The sequence below is a fragment of the Formica exsecta genome, unplaced genomic scaffold (assembly GCF_003651465.1).
Source record: "Formica exsecta isolate Colony F162 unplaced genomic scaffold, ASM365146v1 scaffold1414, whole genome shotgun sequence".
NCBI lineage: Eukaryota > Metazoa > Arthropoda > Insecta > Hymenoptera > Formicidae > Formica > Formica exsecta.
Window position 1 is genome coordinate 196,692 of NW_021848743.1, and position 17,907 is coordinate 214,598.

The 17,907-nt window shown below is 32.7% G+C and overlaps 4 protein-coding genes across 8 annotated transcripts in view; 2 read left to right on the forward strand and 2 right to left on the reverse strand.

Annotated features, from left to right (window-relative positions):
* LOC115246233 (unconventional myosin IC) overlaps positions 1-5,211 on the forward strand; it is a 21,191-nt gene extending 15,980 nt beyond the window's left edge. For all 4 annotated transcript variants that reach the window (XM_029824933.1, XM_029824935.1, XM_029824932.1 and 1 more), the window contains 13 exons: positions 179-441; positions 827-996; positions 1,085-1,239; positions 1,513-1,641; positions 1,850-2,003; positions 2,258-2,489; positions 2,693-2,923; positions 3,110-3,269; positions 3,435-3,680; positions 3,792-4,007; positions 4,303-4,403; positions 4,578-4,680; positions 4,770-5,211. In XM_029824933.1, coding sequence (XP_029680793.1) covers positions 179-441; positions 827-996; positions 1,085-1,239; positions 1,513-1,641; positions 1,850-2,003; positions 2,258-2,489; positions 2,693-2,923; positions 3,110-3,269; positions 3,435-3,680; positions 3,792-4,007; positions 4,303-4,403; positions 4,578-4,680; positions 4,770-4,784 — 2,175 coding nt within the window. In that variant the 3' untranslated portion in view covers positions 4,785-5,211. The remainder of the gene's footprint in view (positions 1-178; positions 442-826; positions 997-1,084; positions 1,240-1,512; positions 1,642-1,849; positions 2,004-2,257; positions 2,490-2,692; positions 2,924-3,109; positions 3,270-3,434; positions 3,681-3,791; positions 4,008-4,302; positions 4,404-4,577; positions 4,681-4,769) is intronic.
* A 547-nt stretch (positions 5,212-5,758) lies between these two features.
* LOC115246235 lies at positions 5,759-6,629 on the reverse strand. Its single transcript, XM_029824937.1, has 3 exons — positions 6,483-6,629; positions 6,098-6,274; positions 5,759-5,993 (listed from the first exon to the last, which is right to left on the reverse strand). Exons 2-3 carry the CDS (start codon positions 6,195-6,197, stop codon positions 5,827-5,829), a joined length of 267 nt encoding a protein of 88 aa, XP_029680797.1. The 5' UTR covers positions 6,198-6,274; positions 6,483-6,629; the 3' UTR covers positions 5,759-5,826.
* On the forward strand, positions 6,422-8,487 carry LOC115246234 (peroxisomal membrane protein 2). Its single transcript, XM_029824936.1, has 6 exons — positions 6,422-6,659; positions 6,737-6,869; positions 7,122-7,214; positions 7,300-7,447; positions 7,660-7,779; positions 8,119-8,487. The coding sequence occupies exons 2-6, from the start codon at positions 6,772-6,774 to the stop codon at positions 8,203-8,205; spliced, it is 546 nt and encodes a 181-aa protein (XP_029680796.1). The 5' UTR covers positions 6,422-6,659; positions 6,737-6,771; the 3' UTR covers positions 8,206-8,487.
* Positions 8,488-8,789: 302 nt separating this feature from the next.
* The window catches only part of LOC115246231 (serine/arginine repetitive matrix protein 2), a 31,083-nt gene continuing 21,965 nt past the window's right edge, over positions 8,790-17,907 (reverse strand). The window contains exons 9-11 of one of the 2 annotated variants that reach the window (XM_029824930.1): positions 14,074-14,999; positions 13,789-13,962; positions 8,790-11,892 (exon numbers count right to left, since the gene is read on the reverse strand). In XM_029824930.1, the coding sequence (XP_029680790.1) occupies positions 11,751-11,892; positions 13,789-13,962; positions 14,074-14,999 (1,242 nt within the window). In that variant the 3' untranslated portion in view covers positions 8,790-11,750. The remainder of the gene's footprint in view (positions 11,893-13,788; positions 13,963-14,073; positions 15,000-17,907) is intronic. The other variant, XM_029824931.1, reaches the window with a different exon arrangement.

Here is a 17,907-nt window from a genome sequence, read left to right on the forward strand (position 1 = left end):
TATATATATTATTATGTCATTACATAATTATTTATATTTTTAATTATCTATTTCAACATCATTTCTATGTACAATTGTTCTGACATCACTATTTGTAAAGTTGATGTCATGGTATCATCTCTCGATTTATCCTTCAATATAAATGATTATGCAAACGACTAATGAGTCGATTGAATAGTTGTTAGGATGCGACGTGAACGTATTGGCAAAGGCGTTCACTCATCGTACCATAGACGCACACGGTGACGTAGTGGTTTCACCCTTGAATAGGGAATTAGCCATTTATGCGAGAGACGCGCTGGCGAAGGCCGTGTACGACAGATTATTCACCTGGCTCGTGACTAGACTCAACAAGTCGCTGCAGCCCCAGACTGATCCACAGCGTAAAATGGTCATGGGTATTTTGGATATTTACGGTTTCGAAATTTTCCAGAAGAACAGGTAACTATCGAACAGCATATATATATGATTACAGATTTTACGCTTGAAAATATTGTGTCACAAATAATAATCTTAAAGAAAAGTCATTTCTAAATTTTTAAATTTTATTTTATATACATTTTTAATGTCTTTATTAATATTTTTATACATTTTATATTAATATACGGTATATACGTTATATTTTATATTATTTTTTATATTTATACATATATAATTGTTTAAATATCTTTTTTTATATTCTACATTAAATTACGTGATATTTATTTGAGGGAAATATAATTTTTTAATAAAAGTTAATTATTCTAAATATGATATTTTCAATTACAAGTATGCTATGTCTTATGTTTTTAATTAATGGTAACTTACTATTTATTTATCATTTCAGTTTCGAACAGTTCTGCATTAATTTCTGCAACGAAAAATTACAACAGTTATTCATCCAGTTAACACTAAAGTCAGAACAAGAAGAGTATTTGCGCGAAGGGATAGCTTGGGAGAACATAGAATATTTCAACAATAAAATTATCTGTGATTTAATCGAGGAGAAATATAAAGGTTGAATCTTTATAAAAGTTTGCATATAAAGTTCGGTCAATCACATCCGTGATTATACGCTATAGTTAATTAATCATTGCCGTTGCAGGAATAATATCTTTAATGGATGAGGAGTGTCTGCGACCTGGAGAACCGACGGATATGAGTTTTTTGGAGAAATTAAATGTAAATTTAAACAATCATCCTCACTACATCAGTCATCAGAAGGCGGATATACAAACACAAAAAATTATGGGCCGAGACGTAAGAAGAGAAATTCTTGACTAATTATTTATAAACTTTATAATTATTAAAGATTGAATAATAATATTTCAAAATACACTGAAGAGACAAGTATATTATCTCTTCAAAAATTCCAATTATTATATTTTATTTCAGTTTATTTATTTTATTTATTCTCAATTATTTAAATTTCTGTTATTTATTTTAATTTTTTATAATATTTATTTTATCAGATATTAATGATAATTATTTTGCGCGACTTGTGTAAAATTGAAAATAAGTTTGACATTTCAGGAATTCAGATTGGTGCATTATGCCGGTGACGTAACGTATAACGTACGTGGATTTCTTGAGAAAAATAATGATCTACTCTTCCGAGACTTACGTGAAGTTATGTCGCACACGACGAATTCTATCACAAAGGTAGGAGTTTGACATCCATGGGAAAAACTTTCTATAGTAAAATCTATAAAAGAAAGCATTTCTAAATTATCAATTTTTTAAGTTGTCCATTTTTAAAATCAAAAAATTATTTGCAGAAATAATTTTTATTTCTTTGTGGAGATGTTTTCTTTAATCCGGAGTGTTTTCTACATTTTTGGCTAGTTTGCAATTTTTTTATTTCTTACAGACTGTATTTGACGTGAAAGACTTAACTAGTAAGAAACGTCCAGAGACTGCCATAACTCAATTTAAAAACAGCTTGAATAATCTGGTCGAGATCCTTATGGGCAAAGAACCGTCTTACATTCGTTGCATCAAACCCAACGATTTTAAACTGCCCAGTAAGTAAAACTAATGTGAAATGAGATTGAAATGAAGCAGTAGTTTCCTATGAAATATGTAATATTTTTTTTTAAATTGATAATATATAACTTAAGATATACAATAAATATATAAAAATAAATTATCTTTAATTTTCGTACTCGACATAAATATAAAAAGAAAGAGAATAAATGGAAGTAACACGAGCGAAACCATAAAAAGATCGAAAACTGAATATTATCACCCGAAATTCATCGAACTTGCGCTTCTTTAGATCAATTCAATGAAAAAATTGTGCTGCATCAAGTGAAGTACTTGGGACTGATGGAAAATTTGCGAGTGAGGCGTGCCGGTTTCGCATATCGAAGACCATATGAGCAATTTTTGCAGCGTTACAAGTGCCTCTGTTCGGAAACTTGGCCGAATTACCACGGCCCTGCCAAGGATGGCGTGCAAGTCCTTGTATGTGCTCTCGGTTATGAGCGTGATGAATATAGGATGGGCAAGTAAGGCTGTGTTATACTAAAAGTATATTCTAAATTAGATATTAGAACTAGAGATTTAGAATATTTATTATAATATATAATTTAAATACGCACACATAAATATGTTGGCAGAATAATCGAATATGGAAATTATGAAAATAATTTTGATAAATCATCAATAATAACAAATGTATTCAAGTCCGTGATTTTCAATTATGTTCCAGCACAAAATTATTTATTCGATTTCCTAAAACATTATTTAACACGGAGGACGCGTTCCAAATAAAAAAACACGAAATAGCCGCTATTATTCAGAGCAAATGGAAGTGCATATTAGCGAGAAGAAAATACTTGAAGATGCGAGAAGCGGCGATTATTTTCCAGAAATACATTCGCAGATGGCTCGCGAAACGCGAAGCGAAAAAGCGACGACAAGCGGTTATTACTATTCGCAGGTATTTCTCATTAATTCTTTTCCTTTTATCGAATATGGAGAATACAATTTATTTATATTTTACATTTAATATACTTTATATATGTTTTACATTTCTTACATTCTATATTTTCGTGTTTTAAAATTCATATATACATAAATTTTTATTATATATATTTGTTATGTCAAAAAATTCAATTTGCTACAGATTTATCGAAGGCTTCATCACTCGGGATGGACCGCCTACCGCGATTAATATGGCATTTATCGAATTGGCGAAATCGCAATGGCTCATTAGACTCTCGAAAACACTACCACAAGGCATCTTAAATAACTATTGGCCGCCAAACCCGTATTCATGCAGAGAGGTACGATCTTAAATAAAAATTCTCTGCAAAATAAAACACGAACTACTTTTACAATTATGTAATTAAATTAATGCAACATATATATGTTGTAAGATAATTTATCTTTAGTATTTTCTTTTTTTGCTCTTTATGCAACATAATAAATATATATACATGATATGGCAGGCGTCAGAGCATTTGCGCATAATGTATAAGCGATGGAAAGCGCGTTGTTACCGGATGGCGTTGAGCAAAGAGGATAAAGAACATTTCAAATTGAAGATTCTCGCGGAGTCTTTGTTCAAGGGTAAAAAGAAATCCTACGCAAAGAGTTTAGGTCCGAGATTCCTAACCGATCGTCTTGGTGCGGAGCATAAAGCGCTACGACAGAGCTTTATCAATAATATTCTACCTTCCGGAGAAAGCATAAAGGTAAAAATAATTCTGTAAATAAGTTTTATAGTATTTAGATATACTTTTTTTACAAGAATTTGAAACTGGCCCAAGAAATTGGAAGCTTAAATTGAAATCGCCACTTTTCAGTACGCAACTCCCGTCATTAAATACGATCGACACGGTTATAAACCGCGCGAGAGAGTGCTCATTTTAACGGAGAACGCAGTGTACATCCTTGATACACTTAAGACCTTCAAGCTTAAGCATCGTCTGCCTTACAAAGCTATTGAGGAACTAGTCGTCACCGGGGAATCCGATAATTTACTCATCGTTAGGATACCACCGGAATTGAAGAAGGATAAGGTTTTTGTCCTTGAATTTTACTAAATCCTAATATTTTAAATTAACATACAGAAATTCCAAATTAATAATAAAATAAAAAAGTTTGCATAAATAAATATATATCATAAACTCATCTATAATATAATACGAAATTTTTTGAGAGTGAAGAATTTAGTAATTAATAATTATAATTAGAATGAACTAAATTCCAAGTAAGAACAATACAATTTTAGACTAGAATAAATGATTTTTAAAATCAATAAATATAAGAAAATAAATTATATATGATATTTTTATGCATTTCTACTTTATATAGGGCGACTTGATCTTGGAAGTTCCGCATATAATAGAAGCTTTAACAAAAGCGATCAATATTACTAGTAATCCAAATATTCTAAAAATTGTCAATACCGAATCGTAAGTATTTTAGAAACTTTTATGCATTATATTTATCACTATATTCCTTTATATTCTAGACAAAGTTCAAATAATTAGAGAAATTAATATAGACATTTGGGCTATTGAAAATTTAATTTAACTAATTGCTTTGATTAATTTTATTTTTACTAAATTTACAATATCAAATCACAGTGTATCCCACAAACTAGTCAGTGGTAAAGAAGGAGTCATTGAAGTTAGAACTGGTACCACTCCAGCAATCAGTAAGAATCGACAGAGTGGACACTTATTAGTGGTAAATATTCAAATCTGAATGCTTCTAATCTTTTCATTTTAGCATTTCTCTCTGTTTTGGGATTTGTCACATAAATCTTTAAATTTCAGGTCGCTTCTCCGTAAAAATATCTCGAAAGAAGTTTTTCGAGAACCAGAAAAATCGAGTGCTATGATGCCTACAGTGGCCTTAATACATTGTGATTTAGAGTATGTGACAAAGTATTTTAGGAAGAATACTAATATATAATACTTTAACTTACAACCGTTAAATTAACCTTTGTGTACTTTATTGTGAAAAGATGATAAAATGACAATATGAAGTTATTTTTGTTCTGATATAAATTATGTTAAAATTATTTCAAAAGTACAAAGGGCACGGTGCTACAGAGCGTCCTGTATAATATTTCTTTGTAAATCAGATAATTATTATTAATTAATATTTATTCTGATAGAAAAAGTATTCGGTTTAATCGTTGAGTTTATTTGTCAATAATTTATAAGCATTATTTAAATATAAGCTAATACAGCCTAATACATAATAAATAAAAGAAAAAAAATTTTGTTCTTTTCTTTTGTTTTTCAATGATATAAATAATTTGTATAAAATGTATAACACTATTTTATTATTATATACAATATATTAATACATACATAATCAATATATCATTTTTTTTGTGAGTTGGAAGCATTTTTCTTCGCAAGGGGTAGAGTATGTGACAAAGTATTTTAGGAAGAATACTAATATATAATACTTTAACTTACAACCGTTAAATTAACCTTTGTGTACTTTATTGTGAAAAGATGATAAAATGACAATATGAAGTTATTTTTGTTCTGATATAAATTATGTTAAAATTATTTCAAAAGTACAAAGGGCACGGTGCTACAGAGCGTCCTGTATAATATTTCTTTGTAAATCAGATAATTATTATTAATTAATATTTATTCTGATAGAAAAAGTATTCGGTTTAATCGTTGAGTTTATTTGTCAATAATTTATAAGCATTATTTAAATATAAGCTAATACAGCCTAATACATAATAAATAAAAGAAAAAAAATTTTGTTCTTTTCTTTTGTTGTTCAATGATTTAAATAATTTGTATAAAATGTATAACACTATTTTATTATTATATACAATATATTAATACATACATAATCAATATATCATTTTTTTTGTGAGTTGGAAGCATTTTTCTTCGCAAGGGTTTTCCTTCCCTCCATGGCTTTCTCTCGCAATTCATCTTCTATGGTAGTGTTCACTGCTTTCGAAATCATTTTCTTTAACTTTTGCGCCTCCTGCAATCTTGTTTTCTTTGGCTGCACTGGAGCATCTTTTAAAAAGTCAGAAACACCATAGTATATTATTATATTAATTTCAGTATTAGTAATATTATAACATTTGTAAATCGACTCTAAAAGTTTTATTATTACTTACTTCCACGTTTTTGGATGGCAGGGCCTTTTTTAACTTTATTGGCCTTTGTCTTTACCGATGCTGGTAATTTTGTTTTAACTTTGAGCTTTCCCTGTGGCATTTTATATGCAATTTATTACGTACTGTATTACGTACAAATACAATACTGTATTACGTACAAATTCAAGTGCAATCAAGCTGCAAAAAAAGATAATTATTAGCAATATATGATAACAAGTATTAAAAAATTCTAATTAAAAGTCAATATTGCAATTATAATCATTTGCGTTATAATTGTTTACGATTATTTTAATCTGCGTACAGGTTATGTCACGTTATACCAGAGAGAAGCCATTACATGCTTCTCGCAAATTTTCTGCAGTGTTATCTAGATCTATACACATACCGTACAAAATTTGTATTCCAGTTCAATATTTTATATTTACTGTGTATCCTTTATATAAAGGAATCAGAATATAATTACTTAATACATATATATAAAACAAAATCCAATTTTTGTCCAAGATATGTGCGTCGTCCACTCTTTTAGAACCAACTTATTATCGACGATTAATCGCAAAAAGTAAACAGTGTGCACTTTGGTATATATATTATACTCGAATCAATTTTGCGAATCATCATACGAATCGCTTCTGTTAGATTCAAGTCCAGATCGAGATACCTGATTCGAGAAAATGTCGCTTTCCAAGCCAGCCAATATCATTTACAATCTCCTTGGTGCTTATTTACAGCGGCTTTACGTCAGTCCCTTGAAAACAAAAGCTATAACTAGGTAAAACCAAAGCAGCAGAATTGTATTGATTATGTAATATATACATAATTAATATATGCATTATTATAATTGGCAATTATAATTTTTAATTATATACTTCTGATATATACAATTTGATAACAAATTCTGATAACAATTTTTAACTAGATACACTTGTGATGTATATTTTAAAAAATATGCTTTTCAATATATTAAACATTTATTAATACATATATTTATTCGTATTAATAAATACATTTGTATTATTTTCAGTTGCATTATTGCAGCCCTTGGGAATATAGTATCTCAGAAATTGTCCGGCAGGCAGCTTAATGAAGACAGTGTCCTGACTTTCGCTCTGTTTGGGTAGACTATAGATGTTGTTTACATTTCTAATGAAGCAGATTTTAAGAATTCAAAAGTGTATTTTCATCCACAAATATTCTTGTAGTCTGTTCTTTGGAGGACCAGTGCCTCATTACTTTTACACATTTGTGCCATTACTCGTGAAACATCCTCTGGGAATATTATTGATAGAAAGACTCCTTTATACGCCATGTTACCTGGCACTTACGCTCTACATGCTTTCCATCTTTGAGGTATAGAAATCATAGACTGATAGCAGTTTTTACAAATTTTCACATTTTATACTGTTGTGAATAATCTTAACAAACAATTTAATAGTTGTAATTAATTGTAAGTAAATTAAAGTCTACAGCAAATCAAATGGATTAAATAATTATTAGGCAACACTTGATTTAACAAAAACTATTAGTTTGCATTTTAATGCTAAATCGTGATCTATTTGCAGGGTAATTCACATCGAGCGGCAATTATTCAGATGCAGAAATTATATTTGCCAACATTGAGGGATAATTTGAAATACTTGACGCTGTTCCAATATATCAATATAAAATATGTTCCGCCAATGGTAATGTTATTCTATATTCATATGTTATTCTATCACAATACTTTTTGACATTCTTTTATTTTTAGATTAGATTTCTTTTTTATAATTAAACTTTAATTATTTCTTATTTTTAATTAGTAATTTTTTTTCTATTTATACAAGTTTGTGAATAATTTTTTTATTTATATGAAATTATTTGTACTTATATTACTGAAAATCTTTCCTCTATGCATTCTTTTTATTTATTTCTTATTATTTATATTAATCTTTCTTCTATAATACTGAAATTGTTTATAAAATTTATGTTAAAAACTGACTAAAAATATAGGAATCTATTAATTGTTTTATTTGATTTTCTAGTTGAGGGTCTTAATGGTAAATCTCGTCGGTTTCGCGTGGATTATTTATCTCGCAAATAAGAGAGCGAAAGCTTCAAAAGAGAAGTAAAAAAATACGATCTATTGCAATTATTGTTATAGATATTTTTGTATAGTAAGTACATGCAAAAAATATGTTGATATACTGTTTTTATACGTGCTTTTTTTATATGTACAGCAAACATAATACATTCCAGTTAGAATTTGTTAATGTTTATCTAAAAAGTATATAGAATATATTGATCTGCATGATCTACATTCACATAAGCGAAATTAATATTTTTTTGCAATTATATAGATGTATTGATAGATACAAGAGAATATATATACAAATAAAAAATATAAAGATTTACATGCCAACTGTTTTATTTATTTATATAGGAATTTACTTTTATTACATAATTTTCCTCTTTTAAAATTATATTTTTTATCAATTATATTATTATTCTTCCTTCTTCTAATATTGGAGTATCATATTTCACTGATATATTTCCGAACTTAATGAATATCAACGTTTATTTATCATTTTTATGTATATTTTTAATTTTATCTATATTGTCAGCCATGATATATCAATTGTATAATCGCATTTTACAATCATCTATATACTTTTATAAGATATGGAAGTTTTCAACAACAAAATATGACATGTATGTGTTTAAGATTTTCGATTTAATCACACAACAACAATACAGAGTATATTACAGATATAATATCCGAATTTCTTTCATTTTAACGAGACAGTAACATTCGATGGCTGTAAATCATAAGCGGATACAGACATCGGATTCACAAAAGCCACATTGTGTTCCTCTCAACAAGATGATGAACTTGTGAGATCAGAGTTCTCTGCTCTGAAGATGTGATTTGAGTTTTGAAATTAGTTTCTTCGCACACCATTTTTCAATACATCCACAAATGGCATTTCGAAAATATTTATAAATAATTGCAAAATGTATGACAAACGTTGTTTGCGAATTTAATTTTTCCCACACTTTGCTGCATATTTGGAAATGAATAAGGAAGGAACGATCACACAATCGTCGTACTGGAGAAACTATATTCAAATGCGAAGAACACTACGCTATAATAGGAGTTCAACAGCTGATCGAATAGTTATTAGATTATTAGGCATATGAAATGTTCATTTTACATACATGAATAATTTTCAATCAATAATTTAAGAAAACCAAAGTAAAATGTATGTAAACGAAAAGATTTTTGAAATATCTTTTGCATTCCTTAGAATACGAAATTATTTTAAGAAAAGATTTAAGAATGTAGAAAGGATTACGAATTGAGAATAATTTTCATAAAGTCGTACCTATTCCAACATTTCATATGTATAATATGACCCAATATCAATGATCGGAGAGATTCTTCATTAAAAAGGAATCAGTCGTTTACGAGTGTGAGAACTAGCGCTACATATAGTTTTTCTATCTAATTGTAAACGCGACGTAGACTTTCCAAGAGTATGGAGATCTTTTTTTATAACCCTATACATATATCTTCGAGACTTAACTTCGCGTAATCGCACGTCGAGACTAGTAGTTCTAATTGTCTTTTTGGTACGCTGCTGCCTGGCCTCAATTACAGGTTCCGGAGACAACACCTTCCTATGACTAGAGTATTTTTTTCAAATTGCGAATATCGCGTGTAAAAGGAGACCTCAGTATTACATACCATGGTCACTAAAACTAAGAGATTTGCTCTATAAAATAAATAAATAAATAAATAAATTTGATATATTATACATATTATTGAGCTAGGATATATTAATCCTTTGCGTGTTTGGAATTGTTCTTTGCATGTCGTGTGTTTCTTGAAATCTTTTCGTTATGTCCAGGAGGCCATCAAATTTGTGCAAATATTAATAAATTATTTTTAGAGAGCATTTTAGAGAGAGTCACTTAGAGACCATTTTTTATAATTCCTATATATATCAACTAAAATTATAAATCTGAAGATAAAAAATGTAAGAATGAAAAAAAAAAGTAAAACAAAATATGCATAGAAACCGTGAGAGAAAAAGAGTAATAGGTCAAATATGACCCTTAAGGGTTCAATATGGCCTATAGATATCACGCAAAGGACTCGAATTGTTTCAGAAAAATTTTCCGAAAGAATTTGACTATGTACAAAAAAAAAACAAATTGTAACATTGCACTAAATAAATTATGAATATATAAAATTTTAAAGGCCCCTTTAAACGGTCTATAATTCGCGATAAAAATCAAGACAGAATTTTATTTCTGATTTTATATAGATCACATGTTTTAACAGATATCCTGATATATATTTTCATTTGTATGTATTTTACGTGTTCAAGTGTTTTCTGCATTACACGATACATAAAATTTATAAATAGAATTATATCTCGAATTTTGTCGCGAATTATAGATAATCTAAAGAGGTCTTGATCCACGAGATTCGTTGACGAGTTTAAGAGTTTGTGTTGTAGCGTCACTTGAAAAACAATTGCACAAATAAATACTTGAATGATCGCTAAACTATATATCAAAATATTACACACAAGTGACTAGCAAAGGACGCTACACTAGAGATCTTTCTCTGCTATTATTCACATTTACATAAGTGTGAGCGAATTGTGTGACTAGCGTAATTTGGAAGCGATTCGCCAAAAACTCTGAATAGAATTTTACATTTTTAAAGATTGAGAGGCGAATATTATACAAAAATTTCATTTTATGGAGAGAGGAAGAGAATTCTCGTATTTGTTATTAAAATATCCTCTTATCTTGCATGTTCTGTATGTTTGTTTCGAATCTCTTTACTTTAAATTAAAAATCTTCTCTAGAGAAAATTGTTAGAAGATTAGACAAAGCTGCTGCACCATTTTAATACGAGTTTGTTCGACTAGAAGGGGAGAGAGAGTATAATACATTAAAATCTACATTGATATTCAATTTCCTCCGCGATATTTTGTTAATATTAAACTAGATGATCGTAGAATTATAACGCGCTCGAAAATGAAAATTCTGAAATAAATAGCAAATTGATCGAGAAATGTCAATATCTTTCCCGATAGAAAGATCATCTAAGTGGATGATATCAATACGACGAAGAATATACCGACGTTTGCAACTATTTTTTTTTATGAATGGAAAGTCGGTTGAATGATACTTTGTGTTGTAAGAAAAAATGAATAAATGCAACGCGGATTCATACTTATGCACTATGCTCGGGATGGCGTTTCCATTCAAAAATTAATTCCTTTCTATTAAACACGTGAAATTAAATCCATTAAATAACACGCCATTCGAATAATACCTGAGAGAAAAAGAACGACTTTCAGAGTTTCGCAAAAAGTAATTACATGTGCCTGCGTTACGGGACACCCGATGCAATCTGTCGTTGCAGAAAAAAAAAAAAAACCTAACAGAGCCTTAACTCGTCTTCTGGGAACATTTTTCGACCCCTTCCATACAAAACCCAGCATTTTCATATTTAAATTAATATCATTCGAGAATCAATTAGCGAAAAAACTCGATGGTTCCGAGTCAGGTAAAGGATCAGGGCTACGCCGCTCCGAGTCCAGTATACGAGGAGGAATATCGGCTTCCGAGATCAGGAATTTATACAACGCGTGTCTTAACGCGTGTAAGACGAACTGCGACTCGCGGAACAACTAGATCGATGACGCGTACTGGAGCAATTGCTATGTCTGCTGCTACTCGGCGACGAGGGTGGCGTCGGTGTGGGTCGATGATACGGAATTGGACGTTTCCTCGCACTAAAACGAAAACATATATTAGTATATCGCAATCTCTCTCCCTCTCTGTAAAAGGAAAGCTGTGTTATTTGAAAATACAGATGTTAATCTTGAAAGAGCGAGAAATAGAAAAATATTATATTGTCCTGTGTGTTAGAGAGAATCAAGTTAATTACGAATGGCAACGATAATAGTTATAAATAATTATAATAAAATCAATAATTATGATTATGATGATATATATAAGATATAATAAAAGATTATTGGATACTTAATACAAATTTACAATTTAATAATGTAAGTTCAAGTATTTTTAATAATCATGATAATTAGTAACACGCAATGATGGTCAATTATTAGAAATAACACTTATTAATTATATGTCGATTAATCTACATGTGGATAATGAAAATTCGGTTATCATTGTAAAAAGTAAAACAGATATTAATAGAATGCATACATGCAGCGTGACAAAAATTAATTAAGCAAGCTATAAAGAAATAGGAGACAAGGAGGTGTCCTTCACAAAATAAAAATGTAATAACTCACCTGTGTCTGCGAAATGTTTCTCTGAAGAATTCAGCAGGGCGAGAAACACTCGTAAACCGTAAAAATATAACAAAAAAACTAAGAAACTTATAATTGAGAAATTATAACGAAGAAAAAAAAGTTTATCTGTTGATAGATCTTTTATTTTGCGATTGATAATAAAATAAAAGTAATCCTATCTCTCTCCTACTGTGTGAAAACAATTCAATTTACAATATTTAAAACATACACGCATGCTATAATCTACACACGATATATTCGTAGATCGAGCTACGAGTGAATTGATTAAGAGAAAGACGAAGGGAGGGGAGGAGGGATAGAGAAAGGAAAAAAAATCTTACAAATGAAAAATCTAGAAGTACGCGAAATGAAAGATCATCTATAAGCTAAGTTAATATTCTACGAGCGAAATTGTGAATAATTACGATTATTTTTATACGGTTGCGAGAGAGATAATATTTGGTCATAGTTTACATAAAAGTTTTTACGCTTTCACACTATTACATTTGTCAAATAAATTTGTCAACTTCGATTAAACCTCTCTATCGGCATATTATAATTATATCCATCAATTATATTATCGCGTCGTTTAATACTTTGACCAATGCAGGGCCACTTTGATCGTACGAACATTTTCATTCACACCAAATGTCGACATTGCGGATCCAACGATATGCATATGGATTGCCCAGACGGTGGCAAAGAGCATTAATTACAATGCATTAATTACTTTGCGTTAAAAAACTTACAACTGTATGAAGGAAAATGTTATTAGGTACGTATCGCGTTTAAATAATACTTAGGATATTATTAATCGGTCCCTGACGGTCAAAGTATTAATTATTTATATATAAAGTCTATATTCAGACTTTTCTTATTACTGTATATATTTATATATATGTATGCTGTGCGAAGCCATAACTCTATCTTCTATGTCTGTCCCTCGATCTGTCCCTGTAGGACACAATAAACACAATATTAGCATATCGAAAGCCGAAATCGAGACAAACGTGACCGTTTTTCGTTGAAAAAGAATTTTTTCTGATCATCTTTTTTTCACTAAACTTTGAATAATTTTTCTTGAAAAACTATTTTAGTAGCATTTCTTCTTTTCATGATTGTAATAAGGTAATAATACGATAATGTATAACGATTTTAATTATAATAACAAAACTTTAATAAAGGAAAATTGAAAAACGTAAATTAAAAAAAGTGTACAACTGATACAGTGACAAATTAAAATCTACGATTACTGTGATAGACTCACGAGCTCAGTGAACGCGCGCGCGCGCGCGCGCATGTAGAGTGCGTGGTAAATATATATAAAACTACCACGACAATAATAATGTATACGCTTGCAATACCTACCTTGTGATGCGACGTCTGTCGAGGAAGCTGGGTGAACCGTGACGTCGGGGTATAGACGGCGAGCGTGATCTAGTGGAGGCAGAACTACTAGAACTGGAACGAGACGATCGACTGGAGGCGCTGCTCGATGATCTTGACGAGCTGGAAAAGCTTCTGCTTCGACTATGTCTCGAGCTGAAGAAAGATAAGATTTACTGATTATTTAGTAGTCCCGTTTTTATAAATTTAAATAATTTTATTAATGAGCACTCGTCAAACATATCGCCAGCTAAGTACCAGGCTTACCGAACGGAAGAACGCGAACTGCTCCTTGTACGGCTGCGTTTCTCCTTGTCCCTGGATGTTCTCGACGCCGATCGCGAGCGACTCTTGGATTTCTTGGACAGCGAACGGCTGCGCGACCTCTTCTGCGATAGCGATCTGCTTCTAGAGTTCTTTGACAGAGAGGAGCGGCTGCGGGATCTTCTCTTTGATAACGATCGATTCCTGCTTCTGGATCGCGAAGCGGATTTCTTGCATCTCGAGGGCGATCTCGACGCGCTTGTACGCTTCGATTCCGTCGAGGAAGACCTCGATCGAGATGAGCGTTTCGTTCTTGTTTTGGGTGACGATTTTTTCGTCCTAGAGACCGATCTGGAGATCGATCGTCGCCGATCAGGCGAGGCCGATTTTTTGCCCCGTGAACGGGATCGCGATTTCTTGTCTCCGAACGGAGATCTGGAAGATCTCGCTTTATTCACGGACGGTGACCTCGTGCACGATCTCGACGCCGATCTAGAATAGGATTTGCTTTTCTTCGGCGTCCTCGAACGCTGATTTGATCTAGCTAGTGAAACGCTCGGCAATGGCGGCGGTGATTCGCTTGGCGAACGCAGTTTCATCGTCGTGTTTTCCTCTCTGGATATAATCGTCGGCACGGGAGAACGAGAAGACGATTTACTCTTGGATACGTGCTCTTTCCTCGATGACGCGATCGGCGTCAAGTCTTTCTTGCCGGAGAAATTTGGCGATCTCGATGATCGACGATTCATTTTGATCTTCACGCCGCCAGAAGGTGCGGAATCAACCTTCTCTCCACTGGATTGCTGAGGTAAGGGCAATGGCGGTGGTGACTCGCTCGGCGATCTAATTTTGATCGCTGCCTCCTCGCGGGTGAGAGGTAAAGCTGGCGAGGGCGACCTGCTGGATACAGGCGATTGAATGATCGGAAGCCTTCTCTCCACTGAGGTAAGGGCAATGGCGGTGGTGACTCGCTCGGCGATCTAATTTTGATCGCTGCCTCCTCGCGGGTGAGAGGTAAAGAGGTAAAGCTGGTGGCGCGATGCGGTTCATTCGGCAGAGCGATATCTAACACACTGTCTTCTCGCCTCTCAATCTTGATCTTTACGGGAGTGATCACCTTCTCACCTTCTTTCTCCCGCGCCTTCGCTGCTAATCCGCTCTGCAATCGTTTCAAAGTGTTTAGTTCTATAATTCTCGTCCTCTCTTCGTCTTCTTCTTGCTGCTGTTGCTGTTGCTTGCCAGGTTGTTCGTCATCCGCTAGATCAGCTTCATCTTCGCTCGACGACCTCAGACTCACCCTAGGCGCGACCGCTATCTGTTGTGTTCTCCTGCTTCGCGATGTCGAACGCGACTTTATCTTATTGCTCTTTGTTTTCCTCTTCTGATCCTGCCGCTGCTTTCGGTCTTCCAGGATGTCCCTGTAACGCTCTGGATTCTTTCTCACCGGCGAATAGCTCAAGGTGGATCGTGATCGGGACCGTCGACGTTGATGTCGCCTCGGTGAGCGCGATCTACGTCGAGAATCGGCCTCTCTACGCCTCGTCGAGGGTGATGTGGGCCTCCTGCGGGAAGATCCGTAACGATCGTACCTGGAGCGACTTCTGCTCCTAGATGTGGAGTATCTACTGTGCCTCCTGGGCGATCTGGAATATCCCCATCTTCGTTTGGGAGACGGACTCGCGCGACGCGACCTCGAATACCTCCTAGGAGATCTTCCTCCTCCTCCTCCTCCTCCACCACCACTACCACCACCACCACCTCCTCCTCCTCTATCGCCCCTGCTTCTAGAGGATGATCTGTGTCGTTTCTGCAATGGCGGGGAACTTCTGTTGTGGCTAACTGGCGACTTATCCCGTTTCTCCGCCATGCTTTTCTTTGACGGAGAGTCTTTCTTTGATTTAGTAGACGATGGCGGCAACGGCGGGGTCTCGTTTCGAGATATTGTTCGGTCCGCACGTTTCGGCGATCGGGTCGATCGAGAAGGAGGTTCTCGCGAGGAAATCGCGACATTTTCGGAAATCTCGTTTCTAGACGCCTTGTCCACCGCAATATTTTTCTCATGTTTCGTAGACTTTTTCGGTTTTTCCACAGAGCTGTAATCGATCCATATCGAATCAGAAATTAAAGAAAACAGTGATTCAAGCAAATAAGCGTTACGAAAATATTTACCAATAGTTTGCCAAGTATTTGTAAAATAAAAATCAATAATATACATGTGCACAAATTAAAAAGAAAAAAGAAATGAAACGATATAGCAACGTACCTATCCGTGGAGCTTTCGGATGATTGGCGTTTCTGTTTAGTTGAACTCTTCTTTTTCTATAAGAAGATTCAATCAAGAGGATCAATATTGTTTATTGTTTCCAATCGGTGAACATCAATCATGCATTCGTCAAGAGAACAATGAAAAAAAATACAACAGAAAAAGGAACGATGTATTTAAAGAACTTTTTCGGAGTCTGCTTCTTTCGGGATTTCTAATCAATAGTTATCATCGATAATGATGTAGATTATAGATAAAATAAGCAAAGTATTAGCTTATTCGTTATATATATATATATATATATATATATATATATAAAACCCTCAAACCCTGTATTACAGGCATGGAAAGAAGAATTAGACTTAGAAAAAGATATAATTATTTATCAAAAACTTACTGCTGAAGCCAATGTCTTAAGCATTCTTGATGGAAAATATGTCCACATCTAATGTTGTATATTTCAATATGAGGGGGAAATTTCAGCTAGAAAGATAAGATAAAATAATTCAACCAATCGAAAATCTAGCATGAAATTTCCAATATAGTTTCTATTCCGTTTTACAATGAGTTTTACGATCATTCCACGGAGTGACAAATGATATATACGCATCATGATAAATATTATATTTTATAGAAGACAAAAAAAGACATAACATAATGATCAAAATCTCAATTTCAAATTTACTTTCGATTTTCTTACACGATTAAAGAGCGTATTAACTTATCGATCATTTTCGCACGTCACTTCGAATCGAATGTCCCTTTATCAGTATCGAGTAAGCCACCTGAAAAAGTAATCTATCCTATTGTCCGGAAAAAGCACTGTCGATGCAAATGGAAAACTGATTGAAGAGTAGTAGCTTAATCGCTTTGATGGGCTATCGATCGACGGAATACGCAAAGATACCGTTTTGACCTGGCTACATTCATAGTAATTGTCTCGCGAGATTGGCATACAATTTCCGTCCCAAAAAAGTAGCCCTTCTCTTTCTTTCTCTCTTCCTCTCAACTATATCGCGATAACACAACTATTGATTTTTTGAAACTCCAATGTACGCTGTAAAATATAGAATTTTACATCATCGTTTCTCGCACCGGTGGTGCGTGACTTAATTCGAAATTGTGATTTTAACAAAAATATACATGCGTGAGTTCTGTATTTGTGAGACAAAAATATGGCTTTACATGGAAAAGCGATGTTGTGTAATTCAAACGCGCTGTCTTTATATTGAAAAAATCCATTATATTGACAATATCATCAAACTTTTTTTACAAAAAAGTGTCAGTTACAGACAAAAAAATTATAAATTTATTTTTGCATCCATTTGTCATTTGAAAAAGAGAGTTGAATGTAATTAAAATATATTAAATTAAATATAATTTTTACGCTTCACGTTGTATATTCTATTTGTTTTCAAAACTTTTTTAAATTAGAAGCAATAAAAAGAAGTCATGTTATAAAGATAATATGTTGTGAGGAGTTTTGTAAAAAGTTAATATAAAAAATTATATGTTACTATGTTACTGCATTTGTTTCTCTCGTATGTTACGTAACCTCGATTTATCTTTAATGG

What these genes read in the sequence shown, in the direction of transcription:
- LOC115246235 (XM_029824937.1), bottom strand. Translation starts at nt 6,197, where the DNA reads ATGCCACAGGGAAAGCTCAAAGTTAAAACAAAATTACCAGCATCGGTA. An exon ending in TGCCATCCAAAAACGTGGAA is followed by an intron (nt 5,994 to 6,097) that starts GTAAGTAATAAT and finishes ACTTTTTAAAAG; the next exon opens with ATGCTCCAGTGCAGCCAAAG.
- LOC115246234 (XM_029824936.1), top strand. Translation starts at nt 6,772, where the DNA reads ATGTCGCTTTCCAAGCCAGCCAATATCATTTACAATCTCCTTGGTGCT. An exon ending in AAAACAAAAGCTATAACTAG is followed by an intron (nt 6,870 to 7,121) that starts GTAAAACCAAAG and finishes TATTATTTTCAG; the next exon opens with TTGCATTATTGCAGCCCTTG. An exon ending in TAAAATATGTTCCGCCAATG is followed by an intron (nt 7,780 to 8,118) that starts GTAATGTTATTC and finishes TTGATTTTCTAG; the next exon opens with TTGAGGGTCTTAATGGTAAA.